Source organism: Condylura cristata, unplaced genomic scaffold (assembly GCF_000260355.1).
Source record: "Condylura cristata isolate star-nosed mole 26May11 unplaced genomic scaffold, ConCri1.0 scaffold00013, whole genome shotgun sequence".
Classification (NCBI taxonomy): domain Eukaryota; kingdom Metazoa; phylum Chordata; class Mammalia; order Eulipotyphla; family Talpidae; genus Condylura; species Condylura cristata.
The window spans coordinates 24,840,271-24,864,060 of record NW_004567114.1 but is presented as its reverse complement, the minus strand read 5'-3'; the positions used below and the strand labels follow the sequence as shown (position 1 = coordinate 24,864,060).

Sequence of the window (23,790 nt, the reverse complement as noted above, 5' to 3'; positions counted from 1 at the left end):
GAACGCAGCTCCCCCCACGAGGGAGAGGGGACACAGCAGGCACCCTCAGTCTGGGTTCCCGCCCTCGCCCTCGCCCTCGATGGGGTTGAGGTGGGGCCAGGACCCATGCTCAGTCCTCTACCTCCTCGTGCTCCTCTTCACTCTCCATGGCCTGGCCTGGTGTGGACAGGGGAGGAAAGGCATCAGGTTCTTCAGTTTCTCTTCTGGGAACAAAACTGCTTTTGGTTCATTCCCATCTTCCCAGCCTCTTGTACAATGTCTTTGAATAAATGCTGTTAATAACTAGTGGCTTGGCCACTGAGTACCACCTTGGAGACACAGGGCAGGGATGTCCAGCCTGGGAAAGGCGCCAAGGGTGACCATGGACGTGTGGTTTGGAGAAAGCAACTGCTTTGGGGGATCAGTGAGGACATTGGAGATTTGAGATAAGAGTGGGAATGGGATTAAAGTCCTGGACATCTCGGGATCAAAGAAAAAGGTTAAAAGGAAAGTTGAAGAGCTGGAAGGAAATGAACTGTAATGTGGATGTGTGGGCTGAGGGGTCGACAGGAGCGGAGCTTGGGTGGTGACAGGGTGAGACCAGGGAAGGGCTAGACAGAGAGGAGGTGAAAGTCCTGCCAGGGGCTTCCTGCCCTGCCCGTGTCTCCCCGGCTTGGCTAACACAGGGCCCAATAGTGTTTCAGTTCCAAATCCTGGGGACAACAGGGTTAACACAGGAGAGGAGCTGGGAAGGCATGGGCCGTAGTTTCACGGTGCCCTACTTCACTAGGTAAAGATGTCACAGGTGAAGGGTCTCACCTGGGAGAGGGCAGGACCATCAGAGTCTGAGGGTCTAGAGGTGGGAGCAGCTGACTTTCCTGACAGTGTCTTTAAGGCTGACTCAATTTCAAGGACCGAGGCAGACGCTTTCGACAACATTCTGTGTGGCCTGTATGAAGCTTTAGGTGAAGAGGAGGAGAGCAGGTGGTTGGGGTTGGGCACAGGGGAACAGTGGTCTCGGAAGTCGCCTTCCACTTCCTAGCCCATGGGAGGCGTTCAGCAGAGGTTGGGTGAATGAGTCATGAACTCAAGCATTCACAAGCAGGTAAATGAGTGTTCAGGTGATCCTTGGAAGCTGGGAGAGGGTGCCGCAGCGTCTGGTAGATGGAAGGTTCCAGTCAATGTTTACTGGGCACTGGATGATGTAGGTTGAGGGCTCAGAGGTTTGCTGAGCCCACAGAGTGGCCATAACCCTAAATAAACAAACATGGTTATTTCCCACAGTAGACTTACTGGGTAATCAAGTGGCCTCTGGAAACTTCCAAAAAATCACCCCTCTGAAGTTTTACTTTCATTTTAGTTGCCCAGCCATCGACTAGAGCCTGCTTACCACATCCCTTGGCTGGAGGAAGAGGCAGGGTTAGCACCCATTCTTTCCTCTGCTGGAAGGGACATTCCTGTGCTCAAAGTTGAGCTGCTTGGATGCTTCTGGCAATTCAGCGTCATTAGAAAATTCTTCCTCTCTCATTCCCTCCCACTTTCCTCCCCTTTTCTCAAATAAATTTCAAGTCCATGTGGGCTCTGCCACATCTGTCCAGCCCCTAGCGTGGCGACAGCTCAGGATATCACGGTGCAGCAGCTGCTGGCACCAAGGTCCAGTGCACACAAGGTCTCTCACTGACTCTGGGCCCATGAAGCAGGATGCAACCTGTCCAGGAGTGCGTGAACACAGCAGAATGCAGCCTTTAAGGAGATAAGAGCTCCCTGGAGCCCTTGGCACTTATGTCCAGGATGGTGGAGAGCTGGGCTCTCCGAGGAACATGGGGGCCCTGGGCTGCCGATAGACATCCCCCGGCATCAGCCAACACGTCCGCCCCCTACCCGAGGTCCTGCTGCCTTCCTGGGACCACGGGCCTGTGATGGAGTCCCCGCGCAAGGGTTCTGCACGGCCAGTTCTCACCCACCCTCCAGTGCCTCTGTGAGCCCATGGCTCTAGTGTGCGTGTGCCCAGGTGAGGGCTGGGGATGGGGCGTGCTCACAGCGGATGGGATTTCAAGGCACCCTGGGGACATCGGCCAGTAGTTTGGTTCAAATCATGAGATGTCAGGATGTATCCACCCAACCACTCACCTCATATGTGTTCTTGCCCAGTGTCTTTCATGGGGGGACTTTGGGAGCATGGAGCAGGAGTGGCTTCTAGAAAGGAGGTAGACAGCATCTGTCATTGTCACTCCCCAGCACGCAATGCCCGTGAGCCCAGTAGGCCTGACATGGGGCAGTTTCAGCAGGGTCTGGGGGAGACTCATCACTGTGAGCTGAGTTCTGGCAGCAGGGGCACGTGTCCATGGGGGCCTGGGCGCTTCTGCTGCAGCCTGTCCGAGCGCTGGCTGTCACTGCTTAGGTGTTCCCTTAATGCCTAGACTGGGGTCAGGCCCAGGTGCACCCCAGGAGGCTGTCAATCTGCATGTTGACTGGTGACCTCCAGTCTGGTTTGTGGTCCCTCTGAACGCCTCATCTTGGGGGTCTGCTGCCCTCTGGAAGTCTCCAGTTCTAAAGCGAGTGAAGACAAGGGGTGTAGATGATGGGTTCAGAGTGAGAATAATAATCAGTTTGAATCCAGAACTTTTGACTTACTACCTTTTTTTTTTTTTCAATGAACTTTACTTCTCAGAACAGTTTAGGTACAGAGCAAAAGTGAGCAAGACGAGTACTCAATTCCCACTTACCCCCACTCACGCAGGTTCTGTTTCTAACTTCTTGAGCCTCAGTTTTCTCACCTGTACAATGGGGGAAACAACCATAGTGTTCACGGAGCTGGGGGTGAAGGACCTTTGAGACCCAGCTCGGTGCCTCCCACCTGCTACTGCTGAGCTCCTCACACACAGGCTGTCCCCGCCCCGCTGATGCTGACCTTTGTCTCAGGTGACAGGAACGCCCTCTAGAGGCTTTGATGAGAAGGCATACCTGGCAGCCAAGCAGCTGAAGGCCGGAGAAGACCCCTACAGGCAGCACGCCTTCAACCAGCTGGAGAGCGACAAGCTGAGTCCAGACAGGCCCATCCGGGACACCCGCCATTATAGGTACGGCCTCCATCATGCCAACGGAGAAACGGAGGTGGAGGGAAGGGCCATCACTGCTGGCTTGTTTTCTTTCAGTCACGTGGATTTAAAAAATGAAAAAACTTCGTTAGACTCAATCTAGTTGTTGAGACATTCGAACCTCCATTTTCAGAGGGCTTTCTGTTTATTTCACGGGTCTCCTGACCAATGACCCGCTGAGGGAAGGCCGGCAAAGACTAAGGAGACTTCCCAGCCCAGGCCAGAGATGTCTGTTAGCACCTCAATCTGGAGTCCAGCCAGAATGACCTCCCAGGGCACCCTAGAGAGGTCCGAGGGGGTGGGCGAACCAGATGTTGTGGGCACCTTACTGGCCATCCCTGAGGTGAAGAGAGGCCCCAGCCTGGGAGCTTTGAAACAAGGGCTTGCTGTGCACCACCCTGGCACCCCTTTCCTCTTTCTCTCCCTAACACAGCCCTGGCCCCATTTCCTCAACAACTCCCTGAAATGCTGCCCAGCCCTGCTCCTAGTTCTCCCACTGCAGTAGGTGAGAAGGACCCCACACCCTCCGCTCCAACATCAGCCCTGGCTTCCCCCTCGGAGCGAGCGAGTTGGGGCAGTCCCTGCTGTATCCTGTCCAGATTATCCAGTCTCTCCTCTGCCAGGCCTCCCATCTGGACCAGTCTGGGCTCCTTACCCTGAGTGAATTCTCCCGCCCGCTTCCCCGCCTGATCACTTTCACCTGGTACTTCTCGCCACCCGGGCTCTTGCTGCCACCTTCCTCCTTTCTACACATACAGTCTCCTCTCCGTGTCTGCGTGTCTGTGCATACACGTGCATTTTCACAGCTCCTCTCAGAGTCCTTCCTCCCAGGGAGGTTTCCTGACAACCGAGGCTGGCTCTAATTGTGCTCCATGTGACATCTAACAGGGCAGGGAGGGCCTGCGGGGCCCCACTGATAGGGCAGCAGTTTGGAATGACCAGCGTGGGCTGCATGGGACTCAGCCACACACGCGGTTTATGCCTCTGTGTGGCCCTCTTGAAGGGAGGTGAGAATGCCTTGGGTCAAGAGTGCTTTTCCTTCTGCAGCAGTTGCCCTGGAGCACAAGATAAATGTGGGACAATGTTGGTGGGCAGAGGGCTGGGTCCTGCCCCCATCACTATCCAAAAAAGCCAATAAGCAGAGACAAGAATTGAATGTATAAGCACTTAAATTTTTCAGATCGGAGCGAACGTAGAGACTGTTCTCACAATAAAGGTGTAGAAGGGGTCTGCTTCTGGCACCTTCCTTGTCACTCATGGAGATGTGCCTGTGGTACAGTGGGCTTATGCTTGCACAAGGTGAGATGGACATGGGATTAGGGGGCTCCCAGGTCCTCCTCACCGTCCCTGTCACCTGGCACTGTCAGCCTCCAGAAATCACTCATGTTACCAACAGAGGAAGCCCTAATGCCTGCTACTGGGGAGGGCCCCTACCCAGATCTAACGGCCAGTTTCAGGCTTTGGAGTTTCTTCTCAGTCAGCCCCGGGGCATTCTTCCCTCATGCCTGTCTGTTGTGGAGTCTAAAAATCACGTCCATGAGGCTTCACTTGGAAACTTTTCATGGGCAGCCCTAGCTGTAGCCAACCTGCGCACCAGGGCCTGGAGGACCTGCTGCCTCAAATCTGTGAGTGAGGGATTGACCTGCATCATCTCACCATCTCTGCCACCTATTTACTAGGGAACTTAAAGGGGAACTTCCTCTCGAGCCTTTGTTAATTTAAAAATGAGATTCTCTGAAGCCATGTCAGTGGTGGGTTGGTAAGGTAGCTGCTACCTGGCCTTCCCCATTGCTGCTACCTGGGCTTCTCAGAAGCCCAAGGTGGATGAGAAGGTGTGTCACACACTCCCGTGCCTGTGCACATGTGTATATGTGTGCCTGTGTTGGGGGCAGGGGCAAGGAAGGAGTGGCTTTGGCGGGCAGGGCCTCCCATGGTCCATCTGGCATGGACCACCCTCTTTCTCTTGACCCTCCCATGTCTGTTGAACTCAAAACTATCACACTTATTTCTGGCTCAGCCCTAAACTATGTAGGCCCCCTTAAGGGGAACAAACAAACTTAATCCATATAAGACAGATCTATCGGAGAAAACCCCACTAGCCCCAAACTCAAAACACAGGCATGGCACAAAACCCTTCCCAGGCACTTGGCTCCTGGGAGCCAGCAAATCTACGTCGCAGAGAAATGCAGGGTGAAGAGTGGGGTGGGGAGGAGGTTAAGTCCTCCCTCCAGATGCAGTGAAAGTAGGTTGGTGAAGAATGGACATTGCTCTCCAGATTCCCTCCTTCCTGGTCACCAGATAGTTGGGGTTCAAGAAAAGCAACATAGGCCCTAGAGATCAGTGCTGGAGGTTGGGCACTCAGGAAGTGGCTGTTTCTCCCAGCACTCCCTGTCTCAGCAGCCAAGCCCCTTCCTGAGGGGGTGGGGCAGTAGTGAATGTGGCTCAAGGGGTTAAAGCACTATGGAAGGCACTGCAGCATGAGTTCGATCCCCGGGCAGGGAGGTGACCCACATGGCGAGGCAGACCTCTCCTGTCTGGCCCACAGCTCCCCTCAGCAGTATGTTTCAATCTGCCTGTTCTGCTCCCCACTCTGTCTCTGGTGAATCCTCTCCACCCCCCACTAATACACCTTTGGCCTGTACCCCAGTTCTTGTATAAAAAAGAAGTATGCATAAATAAATAAATCTTAAAAAAAAAAAGAAAAAGAAGTGATTGTCCCGACCCTTCCTGCTCCTCTTACAACCCCACATCCCCTCTTAAGGAGGATTATTTTAAGCTCTTTCAGGGTTTCTCCCATGGGGGTCCCAGGCTGGTGGGACTCCTGCCTGTCTGACATTGTGTACTCTGGAGGGCCGGAAATGGGCCTGGGAATTCGGCTGTAAGCTGCTGTCAGAGGAATGAATGCTGTAATGAAAAAATAGTCATTGCTGGAATAGTCAGAGAGCAATTGTAATACAGAAGATTGCACTATAAAGAAGCAAGCCGCTGTGGCGGCCGCCGCCTGCCCGCCTGCCAGCCCAGGAGTGGAGTGGATGCATTTGCCGAAGGAGGGGGAAGTCAGGCAGGAGTGCATTGTCTCCATTCCGAGGAGGGGGGTCCAGGGGAGCCAAAAATGGGGTGTCCATATCTGGTGGGGCTCAGCGGGGGGAGAACAGGTGGCGGGAAATGCCTTTGGTGTCTTCTCCCAGCATCAGCTTCCGCCAGGCGTCCCAGGCGCCCGCCCGTGGGAGGAGTGAGACTGTCGCTCTTCCTGGTGTCTGGGCGCTGAGTGTTGGGCAGTGAGAGGGAGAAATTCACAGGCTGAGGAGGCGTGATTGTCGTGAGCCAGGAGAGGAGAAGGAACAGCTAGGGGTCAGAGACAAAGGCAGGCCGTCTCCCCCCTCTCTCCCTGTGTGCCCGGCTCGGGTCTGCAGGGACGGACCTGGCCCGGTGGGGAGCCTGCGTGTGTGACATAGGAGCCCTCCTGAACCCTCAGTGACCACTGGGCTCTGGGTGGGCCAGATCTTTGGTGGTGGGTTCCTGGCCTGGAAAGGCCCCCAGCTGCTGCTTCCCTCCACGACCCAGGCTGGGTGACCTGAGTCGGGTAGTACCAGTCTTCAGCTTGCCTTCTCTGTCCCTCGGAGGGGGGCTAGGGGGCGGCAGCCTGGACAAGTCTGCCCCGTGTTGCTCCCACAGCTGCCATCTGACCTTTCTGCTCCTTCCTCAGTTGCCCCTCCATGTCCTACTCCTTGGACCTGCCAGCCACCAGTGTCATCATCACTTTCCACAATGAAGCGCGTTCTACCCTCCTGCGCACGGTGAAAAGGTGAGCCCCCCCCCCCGAACCCTTATCTCAGTAGTGCTGCCTCCAAAGCCTCGGGGTGATCTGCTGAGCCCCTGACTGAGGGTCAAGGAGGTAGGGTGCTATGCCCAGAGAGCATGAAGCCCAACAGGCGTCCCCTCACTGCCCTTCTGGGAAGCTGGGGAGGGGGAATCAGTCAGGGAGACCCCAGAGTGCAGTTGTCAGCAAGATGCACAAACACCAGGTCAGGTTCCTCAGACAGGGTGGAGATGCAGGGTCAGCTCAGGGGGGCCGGGGTGGACATGAGGTCTCAGGTGCACAGGTGGCAGCCCCGTAGACACCCGTCAGTCATTCAGGGAAGTGCCCCCCTGCCCTCGAAGCCTTGCCTTGTGGTCAAAGTGAACCTATGCTTACCCTGGTTCTTCAGTGAACATAGAGAGAGGAGCAGTCAGAGAGGAGTGCCCAGTGGTGGTAAAGACACTTGGGTTTCCTTTCCCAGGGAGTCGAGGAAGAGGAGCACCCTGAAAGGAAAGAGTGGAGGGGCTTCTGAGAATACTATCCTGCCATTAGGCCAACGGGAACCTCACTGGCTTTCCTGAGCTGAGCTGGCCACTCTGGCTCCATCTGGGGGTTACCCCAGACAGGACAAGCCTCAGGCAGCTGGAGCAGCTACAGCCCCTCCCTGGCCATTCAGACAGAGCCCTCCCTGCCCCTCCCCCATCTGGAGAGTGTCCCAAGTGCCTGAGGGTCCATGAAGCAGGGTCAGCTGGACCCTTAGCAGAGCCTGCAGAGCACACTGTTTCTCAACCACTGATCAGGGCTGGAAGGCTTGCTAGCATTTGCCTGTGTGTTGCCACTGAGCTAAGTTGGTGGCGGGGTAGGGGCAACCCTATGGCAGGGAGAGATAAATGCAAGATGACCCCATCCGTCGGGTTCTTTCTGCTGCTTCTCCAGCGTCCTGAATAGAACTCCTGCCAGCCTGATCCAGGAGATCATCTTAGTGGATGACTTCAGTTCTGATCGTGAGTATCTACCTCCTTTGCACCCCTCCAGCTCCCTATTTCCCCAGAACACAGAGACAAGCATTCTGGAAGTGACACTGCCATCACAGACTGACATCTGTCCCCTACCAGGGTTCTCTTTCTTTTCTATGTGTCCTCCCTGGCCCTCTCCCTGATGCCAAAGGAGCAGTAATGGTGTTGCCTTGATATGACACCAGTGCAGCGGCATTTTAAAAAATGGACATAGCAGCGTCCTTCTTTATTACAAGCACCATACACAAAGGAGTCTTTTCAGTCTAGCTCCACCAGTGCTGGTCTGGCCACTGCTGTGCTCTCTGGCGCCCCCTGGGGGTGATGCTGGAGCTACAGGCAGTCCCTGGTCCAGCCTGGGAGCACATGAAGACCACACCCCCTCAGGCCTCCCCCAGCCTCATCCTTCCCTGGGCCTGATGCCAGACAGTTCCCCGGTAGTTCCAGAGGCGGCTGGACCACTCGTGGTCTGATGCCTGTACCTGAATGGGCATGACTCCTTCTCTCCATCCTCAGCTGAAGACTGCCTGCTGCTGACTAGGATCCCCAAGGTCAAATGTCTCCGCAATGACCGACGGGAAGGTGAGTTCTTGGACCCTGGGTGCCACTACACAGTCACTGTGGGCTAGACCTGTGCACCTCCCCGCTCTCTTTTGGTGTCTCACCAGGCCAGCATGGGCCTGTGCCTTCCTGTGGCCAGACCCAAGGTGTGTGGTGTCACCTTCAGCTGTCCCAGCTCAGCCCTATACAGCATGGCTGTGGGCCAGTGGCTCCACTTCTGGCTGCCTTGGTGGTCTCTTTCAAGAAATGGGGATAGGAACACTCCCTTTTTGATTTACAGGGATGAGGGAGACAAGCTGTATGGAAATGCTTTGAGAAAATCTAAAGAATTTATAAAGCAGATATAGCCTCACTTCTAATCAAGAGAGCCTTCCAGCATCAACTACAGCTTAAGAGCTGAGCTTGGTCTCCAGGGGGCACGAAAGAAGTGTAAGGCCTGCCCCTGCCCTCCCAGACCGTGTTCTGTGGCCGAGGAGATACACCACAGCAAGAGGCCAGTTATAGCTGTATGGGAGTAGCATGCAGATCAGAGGAGAAGTGGTGACCAGGGAGGGGGCCTTAGCTGGGTGGGGGCCTGTGAGACTAGTGAAGAGGTGTGCCAGTCTCAGAAGCAGGGCAGGACATGGATGGCCCCTTGGGGATAGGCCTTCACTTGGCCTACACGCACCTGTTCAGAGTTCATAACAGCTGTAGCCCCTCATCTGTAGTTTGCAGATGAGGAGGTTCAGTCATTTGCCTGGAGTGATGAATAGAAAAGGCAGAGTGCCAACCCTGGTTTTCCAAAGCCTCTTCACCTGCCTCTGTCTTCCCCCTCCCAGGGAGAATCTGGGCCAGGTGAGCAGGGGAAATGTAAGGCTACATGACAGAGGACCTGGAAGCCAGAGAAAGGCCATGAGACTTAATAAGACAGATAAGATAGTGGGGGACCACTGAAGGTGAGAGAAAGAGGGGTGATGACCAGTCTGTCTGGAATGGAAATGACAGTAAAATCACTCCCCAGCACCAGGTCGTGGGTGTCTTTAGATTTAGGAACATTCTGTGCCCTGGGATTTTGCCTGATGGGCAAGGTAAATTTATGACTGAGTGCTAAGGCACTGGGGACTGGAAGGAGGGGGCAGATGGGCTTTGACACAGATGGGGGGATAGTCAGAGGAATCGAGCAGAGTGATGGACCGGGAAATATCCCTAAGAAACAATTTGTATTCCAAGCTCTTAGAGTTATATCCCATCCCCACAGCTCCCAGGGTGCCAGGGGCTGCTATCAGGGCAGGACCAGCTGGCTCTCCTCTCCCCAAGCAGAAAAGTCCTCAGCCCTGACCAGGGAGCTGCCAGAAGTGAGGTCATTCTCCAAGCTGGCAGGGAGACTACTTTCTGGGGGAAAGGACAGAATCCAGCCTGTGTGGCCAGCTAGACCGGGTGCTCTTCCCAACAGGCAGGGGTTAACTCCCTAATCTTCTTGATGAGAAAACCAAGGCTCAGGAAGTTTAAGTAATATGCTCAAAGTGAATATAGGGGCAGGTATTTTAACTCAAGCCCATCTCAGTCTAGAAGATTCTCTCCATGTCACACATAATGGTACCATCGGAGGTACCCACCCTGAGGAAAGGGTTTTGCTTTCTGGCTCTCTGGTACCAAACACATTTGATTGCACTTGATTCACTCATCTGTGATTGGGGCATCCGTGTGCCTGGGGCCCAGAATAGTGTGTGCCACAGGAGGGCAGCCAGGCAGTGACTTCCAGCTAATGATGGCTAGTGGGTGAGTGAGACAAAGAAGCGAGGGAAGAAATAAACAAACACAAAGCAACACTGAATCACAGTAACCTGGGGGTGGGGGGACGTGTGTGTGTGGAAAGGCTTGGGACCTCACAGGGGTCCCAGGAAGCAAACGCTGGGCCAGTGTCAACACCAACCCTGTCCACTCCCACTGCAGGGCTGATCCGGTCCCGAGTTCGGGGGGCAGATGTGGCTGCAGCAACTGTGCTCACCTTTCTGGACAGCCACTGCGAAGTGAACACCGAGTGGCTCCAGCCCATGCTGCAGCGGGTGAAGGAGGTGAGCCGTCTGCCCCCTGGGAGCTGTGTCCTCAGGTGCCCACCACGTTCTTGGCTTGGGGACGTGTGGAACCATCTTTGAGGATGGACAGGCAGGGCAGGAAGTCCAGATGGTCTCCTCCTCAGGGACTTTTCTTCTTGAGCTTTCTTTCCTGAGAATGAGGTTGATGGTGGTGCTAGTCCTGCTGGGCGGGTGAGGGGATCAAACCGGATGAAAGCTGAAGCTCCTCAATGCATGGGTGTTGATTGCCTGCAGGAGAATCAGGGTCCTGAGCTGGGTTGGGCTGGGAAGATGGAGAGGGAGGGAGGAGAAGGTGGTTTACAGACACAGAGACAAGGGCAAGGGGCTTCTGCCATCTCTGAATGAGGAGAATTTGGACAGGTGGGGGAGAGGATGAGGCGATGACAACCCAACCATAAAGAAACAAATAGCCCAATTTAAAAATGGGCTAAGGATTTAAATGGACATTTCTTTCAAGGAAGATATTCAAGTGGCGAGCAAATACATGAGAAGGTGTACAACATTGAGGCTTTAGGAAAACATAAATCGGAACCACAATGAGATACCACTTGATATGTGCTAGCAGACAATAACCAAAAAGGTGGTCAGTGCTTCTGGTAGTGCTCAGAAGGTCAACACAGAGTCAGTTGACTCCACAATTGTACCGGGTATTTACACCCAAGAGAAATAAAAACATACCTCACACAGAAACTTGTACACAAGGTGTTCAGAGCAGTATTATCCTTTATAGCCAAAACATGGAAACAATCGGATGTTTATCAACCATTAAGTGGCTTAATGAAATGTGTTCTATCCCTTCGGTGTAATTTATTCAGCCATAAAGAAGAATCATGTGCTGATTTATGAACTTTGAAAACCTCATGCTAAGTGACAGAAGCCAGTCACCTGGTATATTATCCCGTTTATATGCAATGTCCAGAACAAACATTCCATGGAAACAGAAGAGAAATTAATGGATGCGATGAGGGGGCGTGGCTGCTAGTGGGTGGGGGTCTCTGAAAGTGTCCTGGAGTGAGGACAGTGATGCAGCACTGCCCATGAATAGACTACGTGCTACTGAATGGTGCACTTTAGAATAGTAACACTGATCATATGTCAATTTTCTAGACTAAAACTCTTACCAAAAGAGTAAACTTCTGTAGCAAAAGTCTATAAAAAAGATGAGGTGAGGTCCCCAGAGAGCACTGCAAGAAACCATGAGTGGTGAGTGGTCTCTCCTAACCTGCCACCTCCCTGGCGTTTGGCCTGATGCAGAAGGGACACTGGGTGGGGAGAGGGGCCAGGGCAGAACTCTAAGTTGCAGACAAGAAGATTTTAAAGGTCCGTTCAGTGTTTGGAGAGAGAAGAAAGAAGAGCCTATGTTGCTCCTTGGAGAGAAAGAGAGAAGAGAGCTGATGATTACGTTTTGGAAGTTGTGAGTGTACCAACACTACCTCTCTAATTCCCCCAACATAAACTTTGGTAAAATCAATATTACTCACCAATTTTTGCACCTGGGAGGTGATAGAGGAACTATTGTGTCTGATCTTGAAGTGTATGTGGCATGAGAGGAGTGAGATGCACATGACCTGGGAACTGCAGGATCCCTACCTTGAAGCTGTTGGTGATCCTATCAGGAAGACTCAATCCAAACATTCACAAAGGTGAATGAGAATTAATAAATCAACAGTTCAAACCAGCAATAGAAGAGCTACTCTATCCAGCACATGATTCATGTCCTAGGAATTGTCTAGTTGTGAGAGCAGTCGTGAGAGCAGATTAAGAGGAAGAACTCCTTCAGCCTGCAGAAATCAGGGAGGGCTTCACTGAGAAGGTGAGCTCCCTGCAGGACTCAACATAGTGTGTGAAAGAGAGCATGGTACTGATGGCACCTGGTGGAACCTTCCAGGAACCTGGAGTGGCGATGTAGGACAGCTTCTGGGACACTGACATGCCTGCAGGAAGTAATTGTGTCCCCTTTTCTGGAGAGATGGTCTCCAGATGATCAGGCAGGTTGACTTTGTTTTGTTTCCATTTCCTTGTCCCTGTCCTCACACCATTTTATCTTTCTTCCAGGACCACACCCGCGTGGTGAGCCCCATCATCGATGTCATCAGCCTGGATAACTTTGCCTACCTTGCTGCATCTGCTGACCTTCGCGGAGGTGGGTCCTGCTCCCAGGGGAGGGGCTCTAGACCTGAAAGGAAGCAGGTGAGGGCACTCTAAAGTCCTGGCTTGGTGCTCTTCCCAGCTGTGCCAGAGTGTCCCGCTTCCCCTATACCTCCAGAAAATGAAACGGGATTGGGTGGAGTCCTGGGGTGGGGACAAGGGTCAGAGCTGGCACTTGCAGCCTCCTGGCATGTTGAGTGGCAGGGCCACGCTACTCTCTTATCTTTCCCTTCCCCGAAGTTGACACTTGTCCCCAAATGCTGCCAGCCCAGGAAGCACAGCCAAGTCCTGGCAGAGGACATGATGGCGACTGTCTGGAGGGTGGTGGAGGGGGAGCCTTCAGCCTTGCATGAATTCCTAACATGTACACCTGGAAGTTGTCTATACCGTGCTGTCTAACCCAGTAGCTGTGAGCCACATTTGGCTTCTGAGCTCTTGAAATATGACCAGTCTGAATTGAGATGGGCCGTTAGTGTAAAACACACAGCAGATTTCAAAGTCCGTGTAGGAAAGAATGTAAACTATCTCATTAGTACTTTTTTATATTGATTACATGTTGAAATGATAATGGTTTTGACACGTTGCATTAAAAATAGATTATCCAAATTGGCTTCATATGTTCTTATTTTTGATAGAGCTAATGGAAAATTTTAAACGATATATGTCTTGAATTCTATTTCTTTTGGCAGCACGGTTCTAGACTTTAGAGTTGTATTGTCCAGCACACTAGACAATAGCCACATTTAGCTACTTAAATTTAAATTACTTAAAATTAAATAAAATTTAAAGTTCCGTTTCTTAGTTTCGCCAGCCACATTTCAAGTGCTCAGTATTCAGAGGTGGCTAGTGGCTGCCATGTTGAACAGTACAGATAAAAGATGTTTTCATCATCACAGAAAGTTCTAGGACAGGACTCTAGAGAATCTGTTGCTGGGGGCTGATGTGCAGAGCCGGTTTCCTATCGGGGGCCCAGACTTCCGATCAGTGGGCATCGCTGGTAGATCTGGGGGCTGAGTGTTGTTCTGAGGGGAGTCAAGCATTTCTCCTTCGGGAAGTCACCTCAGGGCCTTTACACTTACTGTTTACTCTGCCTGGAATTTCCTTTCCCTGGTTCTCTGTTTGGATTAGTTCTTCATTCAGTTTTCCACTCAAATGCCAGCTCAGCTAGCCTTTCCTAATGATCCTAATTGGAATAATATGGGCATCCCTCCTTGAATTTCTTCCTTTTAGCATTCTTCATCCCCAACTGACATATCCCTTTACTAATTTTAGCTCTGTAGCCTCTGTCTTGCTCAGTAGATTGAAACTCCATGAGGGCAAAGACCTGTCTCATTCTGAAAGAAGAAATAAGGATGCTTGGGTCAAGGGAGCCCCTGAGGGGTGGTGGATGAGAGGGCATCGGCTCCCATGGGCTCTGCCCTGTGCTCGCTCCTCACCCAGCTCTATCTCCTAGGATTTGACTGGAGCCTGCACTTCAAGTGGGAGCAGATCCCTCTGGAGCAGAAGATTGCCCGGACAGACCCCACGCAGCCCATCAGGTCAGGACAGCTGTGGGTTCCTGGAGGCCCCTTCCTCCCTCGGCAGGGAGCATGGGGGCATTTCAGGGGCGGTGTCAGTTTCTGGGGCTTCCAAAACTGCACAGTCTAAGTGCTGACTCTGTTCTGGATCCCAGAATCAGGGGCTTGGGACCTGGCCAGACATTCTGACTCAGTGACTACTCGCAGGAGAGTTTGGGGCAAATGGCCTGGGGACAGTGAGAGGGATTCCACATCTCTTAACCTCAAAGCCTCTTTCCTTTCCTTGTTCCCAGGACACCTGTCATAGCTGGAGGAATCTTTGTGATTGACAAGTCCTGGTTTAACCATCTGGGAAAGTACGATGCCCAGATGGACATCTGGGGGGGAGAGAATTTCGGTAAGTTGGGAAGTAATAACAATAACAGATAACCCTGAGTGAGCATTTTCTGTGCAAAGGCCCTGTTCTAAGGCTTCACATTAACGTATTTTATCCTCACAATGACCCTCTGAGTGTATTAATATCTCTCTTTTGTTGACAAGGAAATTGTGACACAGAGACAGTAAGTACTTTGTCCAGAGTCACACAGCTCGTAAACAAAGATGTAGGTGGTCAAAGAGATCCTGTGACCACATGGCTTGACTTATGTGGAAGAAATTAGAGATAATAAGGTGCTGTCTTCCCTCCCAGAAAGGCTGGGGATACAGCCTGGTGCTGCCAAAGAGAGTGATTATTAACTAGAAGTCACAGGGTCACATGGCTTGGGGACAGATCCTACACATTATTTGGCCCTGGGCAAGCTCACGTGTCCCTAAGCCTCAGTTTCCTCAAGAGTTCAGAGTACCAAAGGAGGTGTGGCACAGTGCTGGTGGCCATTGTCCTCGTTGAAGGAACCTTCTAGCTCAGGAGGAAAGGGATGTTTCCTTTTCCTCCCTTCCCTGAAGGAGAGGGCAGGGGCAAAAAGATTCTGGAGAAAGCTGGCCCTCGTTCGCTTCTCAGTACTTGGTGTTCGGACCCCTACACACCACAGAGTGGACACCAGATGCCAGACCCCCTACTCTCCTAAGTATGGCAGGGCCTCTTTGGGTAAGTCAGTCACTTTTTTGAACCTCAGTTTCCTCATGGGCAAAACAGGAAGTGAAGAGCCGGGACACGCCCCAGGTCATGCCCCAGATAAAGGTCCAAAGCAGATGGAATAACCACTGATCATTTAAGGAGGTTTGTTTAAAAGCGCACTGATGCGGACATTGTAGCACTGGGCTGGGCTGGTGACTGCCATGCTGGGAGGGGCTGGCCCCTGAGTCTGAGAGCTGTGGTCTTGGGGCCCGAACTGTCAGCCGCGGGAGGAGGATGAACACCACCTTCACTGGTCCCACTCTGGCCTGTGGCTGCTGCCTCGGCTCCGGAGCCTGCCAGCCACAGGAAGGCAGCCCAGAGGGAGCCCACACAGAGCCTCCTGAGAGGGGGGCCAGAGCCACCCCGTGGAGGTCCCTGGAAGGGCAGCACTCTGAAGCCTGTCCTTGCTTTTGGGGTGGGCCAGTCCTCTGCCCATCCTGTTGCTATTCTTTCTTTTCTCATCCTGATCAGGTATCTTGAGGCATAAGCAGACTGGTGGGGCTCACCCCAGGGACACAAATGAGTTGAGGGGTGTAAAACAGGCCTGATCCTTACTCAAAACCAACCAGCATGGACACTGGCGTAAAATTCTCTCCCCTTTGTAACACACTCTTGGAAGTCATTTCTGGGCAGGCATTTGGAAGAGTAAATTCTGGGAGCTGGGGTGCCCGACTCCGCTGCCCTGACCTCCTTTCATGTGTTTGGGGCCTAAGTGACCTCGTTTGTGTCCTGGGTCTCAGCCTGCAGGGAGCTCTCAAAGTCTGTTTCCTGTAGAGACTTGAAGGGCTGGGAAAGAATGGTCTCTTCTGCATCCACAGCCTTTTCTTTTTCTTTTATTTTGTCTGGGGACTGACAGAGAAACCAGTGAATGATCAAATAGCAAACTTCAAACTCTGCCTGGGGCGAGGGCTCAGTGCTTGGGGAACTTGAAAGGTGGAGTGGTTCTGGGAAGGTTTTGTCTCTTAGCAGAATTTCAAAGAACTGTCTGGCTAGCCAGGGTGCTCAGTCATTGCTGCTGCTGAGCTGAGCTGGAGCCTGGAGACTCCAGCTGCTGGTGGGCTTGATCCTTTCATTGAAGGAAAGGATATGCCCGAACTGAGGTCATTCCTACTGTATCCCGAGGAGGCACACTGGGGAGCCCTGGTCAGGGATGGGATGAGAAAGGCAAAAACTTCTGGGTTCATACTCAGATCTGTGTACCCCCAGTTCAAGAACCTGCACAACTTCAGGGTCACCCTCAAAAAAGCCCTTATGCTGTTTGTCGTCCCCCCCCACCCCCCCACCCCCCATTTAACCAAAGGGACACACCAGCAGCAGGAATTCAGCTCTCAACGCCTTTTTCTCTCTGTGGAACACCTTGAACTTGCCCGTACATTGCCCTGGCCGGATTCTCTAGAATGCACTTTCCCTACGAGTCAGGTGACTTGCTTCAGCACTTCCTGCAGTCCAGATCTCCCCTTTCAGGGAGAAAGGGGAGAAATTGTGGTTAGATCACTAACTCACTCTTCAGGCCCCCCACTCTGCTTTATTTCACTCCATTGCGCTTTGTTACCATCTGACAAATGACATATTCCCAGATCATCCAATGTCCAACCCAAGCCCCTGGGCCATATCTGAAAGCCACCACAGTCTGGCCTTGGTCCTGCCCACCACTCTCCACTCTGGTTGCTGGGAGGGTGCTGCCACTGTGCTGTGGAAGACCGCCAGTGCCCAGGACTATGAGTGTCCTCTCGGCCAACTGGGGAAGAGGGACCAAGGCCAGATCCCATGATAGAGTGGCCTTCCTTTTCTTTTTTTAATTAAAAAATTGGGGGCCTCCCTGGTGGTGCAAGGAGTTAAGTCTCAGCACTATCAAGCTACCCGCAGCCACTACGGGATGAGTTCCATCCCCGGCCGGGATGCTGACCCACATGGCGCGGCAGACCTCTCCTGACCCTCCCACTGCTCCCCTCAGCAGTGTACTTCAGTCAATCCACCTGTCCTGCTCCCCACTCTGTCTCTGGTGGATCCTCTCACTCTCAAACCAATGGCCTACACTCCAATTCTTGACTGCATAAATAAAAATAAATATCTATTAAAATTTTAAAACCCAAAGCTTGTGGATTTCTGAGACAGAACGGTGTTTTACTGCCAGAGGGTACCCAACTATAGGGCTAGAATCAAAGAAAGCAGGAACACAAGAAATGATGTGAGGTCCAGTCTTTTGCCCAGGGGTCTTTGCCAGAAATGACAATTAGTGAGTGGAGGACAGAGTGGCCACTTTGAGAGGCAGGTATAGGGTATGTGTGTGGAAGGTTGTGTATATGTAGAGGGTATGTGTGCATGTGGTGTGTACGAGGATGAATATGATGTGTGAGGAGGGTGTATATGGTGTGTATGTCTGTGCTGTGTGTGTGGAGAACGTACATGCAAAGTGGTGTGTATATGGAGGGTTGTGTTTGGTGTGTGTGGATGGTGTATATATGTGAAGAGGTCTGTGTAATATACAGGTGAAAATGTGTGTGTGTAGAAGGTGTATGTGGTGTGTATAGGGGTGTGTGTGGCATTGTGGAGGGCGTGTGTGTGTGGAGAGTTGATGTGTGTGTGGTGTATGTGAGGTATAGTTGTGTGGTTGTGTGCGCACATGTATGGGATGTGCAGTTAGGATCAACTGCAAAGAGTGGGTGCAACCCATGGGAACAAGCCCAGAAGCCCCCATCCCTGCATCTGCCTCCCCGGGGACACCACAGGGAGGGAGGCAGCCCTCTCCGCGTTCACTCAGTGGGACTTGCCAAGGGGGTCTTCCTGTGACAGCTGCCTGCTGTCCCCTGCAGAGCTCTCCTTCAGGGTGTGGATGTGCGGTGGAAGCTTGGAGATCGTGCCCTGCAGCCGGGTGGGCCATGTCTTCAGGAAACGACACCCTTACAACTTCCCTGAGGGCAACGCCCTCACCTACATCAGGTAGGTCAAGGTGCCTGGACTAGGAGCCAGGACACTTACTTCTAAACCCCAGCCTTGTCAGTTTGCCAGTCACCACACCTCCCTGTGTCTGTTTCCCCACTTGCTCCCTTCCAGTCCTTTCTTCTGGGAGTCCAGGTCCTTTCAGGAGTGGAAAGATAAAGTTGGAGTGTCTTCCTTGCTCTGACTCACTTTGTTCTTGAGAGTCTTGGAAAGGCCACCAAATGATTGAGTGGAAACTGCCCTCCACTCATTGGGCACCATGCTCTGCCATGGATGCTATGTCCCAATCCCCCCCTGTACCCCCTTGGGTTGTCTGCCCATCCTTCTCCCAGCCACAGGTCTCAGGAGGTAATAAGCAAGGTCCTGGGAGAACACCCCATGACACACTTGCCTGTTGAGGGCAGCGGGGGTGGGGTGGCCTCACCCCTCCTTCCCTAGGATGATTGTTTGTCTTACTGGGCCCAGGCTCCTGTTTGGAGCAACAGTTCCCCAAGTCTCATTAACCAAACAGTCCATCACTTTGTTTTGCCTCTCCCCATCCCATTTTTGTTTTCATAATTATAAAAGTAATACAAATAACTATAAAAATTCAAGTGGTGTCTAGACAATATATATGTGTGTATATATGTGTAATTTTGATTGTTAATATAGAGGAGGGGAAAGTGAAGTTTCCTTTTATTCAGCCTTACTCCTGTATCACTTTCCTCTCCAGATATAACCATTGTCAATAGATTCCTGGTCTACCATTTCATTTTCCAACGTACAGTTCATGGACAGAGATGGACAAAACCCATGGGCTTGTGTTTGTGTTTTTATATAAATGGGGACATGCTATATGCTTCTTCTGCAGCACATTGTCACTCTGCACTAAATACAGACATCCTTCTATGTCAATACATCCTTTTTCAAGACTGTCTAGTACTCCAGCACGTGGAAATAATTCATCATCTTCCTACTGATGGGCATTTAGGTTGTTGCCAGTGTTTTATTAAACGAATATCCTCCTACAGATTCCTTTTGCCCACTTGCAAGTATTTCAGTCAAATAGATTTCTTTGAGTGGAGCATCAGAGTATACATACCTACAGAATTGATGGAGAGCAATTATTCTCTAGAAGTACTCATTTATACCACCCCAGTCAGTATTGTTCTTTCATTACCCTGTACTGTGCAGAGCTGAACTTGATCCAAACTCTAACTCTGTCACCACCCTGGTGACCTTATTTTACTCCTTCCTCTCCTTTCAGGAATACCAAGCGTACTGCAGAGGTGTGGATGGATGAATACAAGCAATATTACTACGAGGCTCGGCCTTCAGCCATTGGAAAGGCCTTTGGCAGGTGGGCCCTCCCCCCAATAGCCCTGTCTGCTTCCTTCCACCCACAGTAGCAAAATGTGCCAAAAATATGCCAGGGAAGCACTCATAGTCTTATAACTGAAACATGCTGTGCTATGCAATGTGGAGGCCCGACCCTCGGACTAGAGGAGCAGGCATGGGGAAAAAAAAAGTAGAGAAACTTGTTCATGAAAAAGAAGTGCCAGTTCACAAGCTGCCTCAGCAAGATGAACAAGTATTAGAGGCCCGCTGTCTGCAGAAAGCACTTGGGGGGTTTCCTCTACCCTCAGTTGTTTGGAATCTGATGATGATCTGTTAGCCCAGTTTCCTGCTTGAACTGTAATGACTATAGTCTAGCTCAGCATTTTCAAAATGCAGATTGGTGATGGGATTGCCTCAATGGTTTGTGACTAGCATGTGGAAAAATGGTGGAAAGAACTAGAACATTATAGTTTTGTACGGAACAGAATAGAGAATAACAGTTGATTGCAATTAGGGATACATACTGCTTTGTGAAACTTACTTCAGATATAGGGGAGTGTGTATGTGTACCTACAGATGTACATGGGGTATATGGCTCACCATATAGGATGACTATTTGCCTTTCTAAAGCTATGGTCAGAAAAACTTACAAGCTTTATTAGTGATCGTCAGTGAATCTTCCACTATTTGTTTCTAGCTATTCCTTAAAATAAAAGGAATACTTGTCATCAAGTATTCCTTTTAATGGGGCAATAATACTTACTGAGACCCTACTCTCTACTCATCACTTATGGCCCTGAATTCATTTGATTCTCACAAAGCCTGAGGCAGGTGTTCGTGTCCTCAGTTTCCAGAAGATGCTGAGGCTCAGAGGCTAGGTCCTCTGTCCACAACCTCGGACAGAGGCCAGTGTAGCTGAGGATGGTGAGGAGAACAAACCAGGGTATCCTGTGGGCACAGCAGAGGCCTTCTTGTTTTCCAGAGTTCCCGAAGGATATTTAAAGCCTGTTTTGGGGGGTCACTAGGCTCTTGCTCCTAATTTGGAATGGAGGAAAGGAAAACTTCAGTTTGTGAAAGTTCTCTATGGACTTGAGGACCAGTCAATGATTCCAACTGAGCAGTTAGAGTGAGAAGCTGAGAGTAGTACTTGGTCCCCTGGGGATTGGCTAATCCTGAAATGTGAGTGGGAGCAGGAAACTGAGGAGAGGAATGAGCGGTGAGCTTCTAGGTCAGAGGATAGGTGGCTTGAGATAGGTGACCACTTTGGGCTTGGATGGCTCCTGTTCCTGGCCCTCCTGGGCTCGGGGAGAACAGCATCTGATCTCCTGGGGCCTGGGAAGGGATTTCTATCCTGCCTGGGGGTGCCTCGCATGCCACTGGCTGAAGCCTATGCTCCGCCTCCTTCTTCAGTGTGGCCACACGGATCGAGCAGAGGAAGAAGATGAACTGCAAGTCCTTCCGCTGGTACCTGGATAACGTCTACCCAGAGCTCACGTGAGTGCAGACCTTAGCTTGTTTCTCGGGCTGGCTGGGGGACAGCAGCTTGGGGAACCCCCAGCCCTGAGATACCCCACCCCCAAGAGTGTCCGCTCTCTCTGGCTGCCAGTGTTTGTCTTTGTGGGAAGCTGTGGGAGAATTAGGAGGATGTTCACAGAAGTTGAAAGTGAGGTGTAGAAGGAAACAGATTTTTAGTGGATTGGGTCTTAGAGCTAGAAATGGGCATTGTGCCCTGAGGATACATACTATGTCGTACAGCTGAGGCCACAGAAACGCACACTCCCTTTGACCCTGTCCTTTCCCTTCTGGGAGTTTATCCTAAGGAAATCAGCAACCCAAGAAAAAAAATCTAGACACATAGATAGATGCTCACAGTCAGCCTTCTGCTGCTGTGAAAAATCAAGAGACAACTAACAATGAGGGCTGGGTTTATCGAATCATGATATGCCCACCTAAGCAAATATTATGTGTCATTAATATTGTAATCACAAAGACTGGGAAAAAAAATAGGAAAGTGTTTGTTTGCTCTAGCCAATGAGGATGCAAATGCAAGTGGCCAGCTGTGGACAGATGCATGCTGACCAGTGGGCAGCGACACCACTGAGCTGGCAGAGGGCGCCTTTCTCCTTACTTCAGAATCTTTCTGTGTCTTATCTAAATCCATGTGGCTCATTTTCTCAGCTCCTTCAAGTCTTGACTTCAGTGTCCCCCTCTCAGGGAGAAGCCCCCTGAACAGAAAAGTTGCATGCCTGTCCCCAGCATTCCTTGCTTATTTTCTGTCTACCTCATCACCATCTTGCATACATGTAGCCAACTAATTTTCTCATCCTGCACTTCACATGGTTCTGTGAGGGCGGAGCCATTAATCTATGGCTTTATCTCAGCATCTACAGGCACTCAATAAATACTTTTGACTGAAAAAATTGCAGTCAATAAACCTCAGGAATAACTTCAGAATTGGCATTCTCTTTTCTATAACTCTCACTGCTTTCTGGGACACTCCATCCCTCAGTGCCTGCCTATCCTCAAAGGGAGTAAATCTTTGTCCGTTGAGGGCAGATCTGATTTTGGGACATAGCCAAAATTGGGTGGTAGCCAAGTCCAGAGGATAAGCAAGATCATTAACTCAGGTAACACACCCTACACCCCAAATACAGCATGACAAGACTGATGCAAGCCATAAGAATCAACAGGCTCTGGGAATGGTGTGGAGGAATTCCCTAACAGTCTGAGTAATGACAGCATCCTTGGAAGGAAGTTGGCCGCCTGGATGAGCTTAGCTCCCAGGTGATAGCGGTGAAGGGAAGAACATTAAAAGTGTAATAAATGAACAATGTCCTCAAATGACCACCTCCAAGGGGCCATTTTCTTTGGTTCTTTTCTTTTTTGGGGTTTGTTGTTGTGGGGGGGTTATCATTTCTTTACATTCTGTCAGAGTTCATAAAACACTCAGCTGAGTCACAGACTGGCCCCAGGCAGGTGCTGGGAAGACCAGGAGTGTGCTCTCCCCCACAGCAACCCCTGTCCTCCCCTGGGGACCAAGACTAGAGAATCTTAAAACTCTCAGAAACTTGGATCAGTCATGAGACAGGAGAGTGGATGAAGCCAACTGTGTAAACGAGGAGCATAAGTCATCTTCTCTTCCTTCTGTCACTGTGGAAGGAAAAAATGACTTTTTTGTTAAGCTAGAAGTCACACACTTCATTCCTAGCCAGATTATGTATCCCCTGCCCACTCTTTCATGCTCTGCCTCAGTTCTCAGGGTAAGGAGCCAGGAGCAGATCAAGCTGTTGGTCAGAAAGGAGAGCTAGAAGCCCAGACGAAACCCACTCTCCCCCAAGGACATGTCTTACTGGTTGGGCTGCGCCTGCAGCTGGCGGGTGGGGACACCAGGAGTCTGAAGGACTGGGCTGTGCGTGAGGCTGGTCCCGCTGCAGCTCTACCCTGCTCCACGCCAGCGTCCCTCCGCTGCCCAGGATGGTCAGGACTAGGGCGGGCTGTGCCTCGCGCAAGCCACTGCTTCTGTGAGCCTGCTCATCACACAGTAGATATTGTATGTTTATTACAATAATTCCTGGCAGATGGCAGTAAACCTCATCTAACAAAGCCAGTATGTTGCCATAATTTTCTAACAGATGGAAATAAACGGTCTTAAGGAAGGGGCTCCTATTGCTACTTAGCAAAGGCACCATAAAGGCTAATGGCAGCCAGCTTGGAGGTGGTCCATGCGAGGGAAGCAGTTGCATACTCAAGAGGGCTTTTGATGACAGGGTAGCTTGGCTTGGCTCAGGGACCCACCGGAGGGAGGTGGGGATGGCAACCACCCCAGCTGTGCCCAGCTGCTCCAGGGCTGCTACCACACAGACACCTCAGGAAGTGCATCTGGTCTGGTGATTGCTGCCCAGGCCCTGAGTTTTTTCCATAAGCATCCATGGGTATGGTCATTGGTAGATTGGACAGTGGCCACCTCACCTCTGAAGGATGCTAATCTCCCTATGCCACAGAGAGATCAAGAGAGAAGGAGTGTGTGGGACAATCGTTGGACTGAATTCCCCAGAGCCAAGTTCTCAGGACCAGCAGCCATCTCCTCTCCATCTGTACAGAGGAAATATAACCCCCTTCCCTTCCCTGAGGAGGCAAGGGCGTGGACTCTTGCCTCCTAACACCTTGCTCCTGGCAGGGGTTGCAAGCACAAACCCCACAGTGATCAGGCAGGTGATGTGAATAATCCA

General features: G+C 51.4%; 1 protein-coding gene across 2 annotated transcripts in view; it reads left to right on the top strand.

The window, feature by feature from the left end:
- Positions 1 to 23,790, top strand: part of GALNT16 (polypeptide N-acetylgalactosaminyltransferase 16) — an 83,688-nt gene that overhangs the window by 49,438 nt on the left and 10,460 nt on the right. Inside the window, exons 2-12 of one of the 2 annotated variants that reach the window (XM_004681749.2) lie at positions 2,902 to 3,059; positions 6,784 to 6,882; positions 7,813 to 7,880; positions 8,406 to 8,471; positions 10,383 to 10,504; positions 12,581 to 12,668; positions 14,127 to 14,211; positions 14,484 to 14,587; positions 18,118 to 18,244; positions 19,491 to 19,583; positions 20,972 to 21,055. In XM_004681749.2, coding sequence (XP_004681806.1) covers positions 2,902 to 3,059; positions 6,784 to 6,882; positions 7,813 to 7,880; positions 8,406 to 8,471; positions 10,383 to 10,504; positions 12,581 to 12,668; positions 14,127 to 14,211; positions 14,484 to 14,587; positions 18,118 to 18,244; positions 19,491 to 19,583; positions 20,972 to 21,055 — 1,094 coding nt within the window. Of the gene's footprint in view, positions 1 to 2,901; positions 3,060 to 6,341; positions 6,429 to 6,783; positions 6,883 to 7,812; positions 7,881 to 8,405; positions 8,472 to 10,382; positions 10,505 to 12,580; positions 12,669 to 14,126; positions 14,212 to 14,483; positions 14,588 to 18,117; positions 18,245 to 19,490; positions 19,584 to 20,971; positions 21,056 to 23,790 lie in introns of those variants that run through there. The other variant, XM_012724648.1, reaches the window with a different exon arrangement.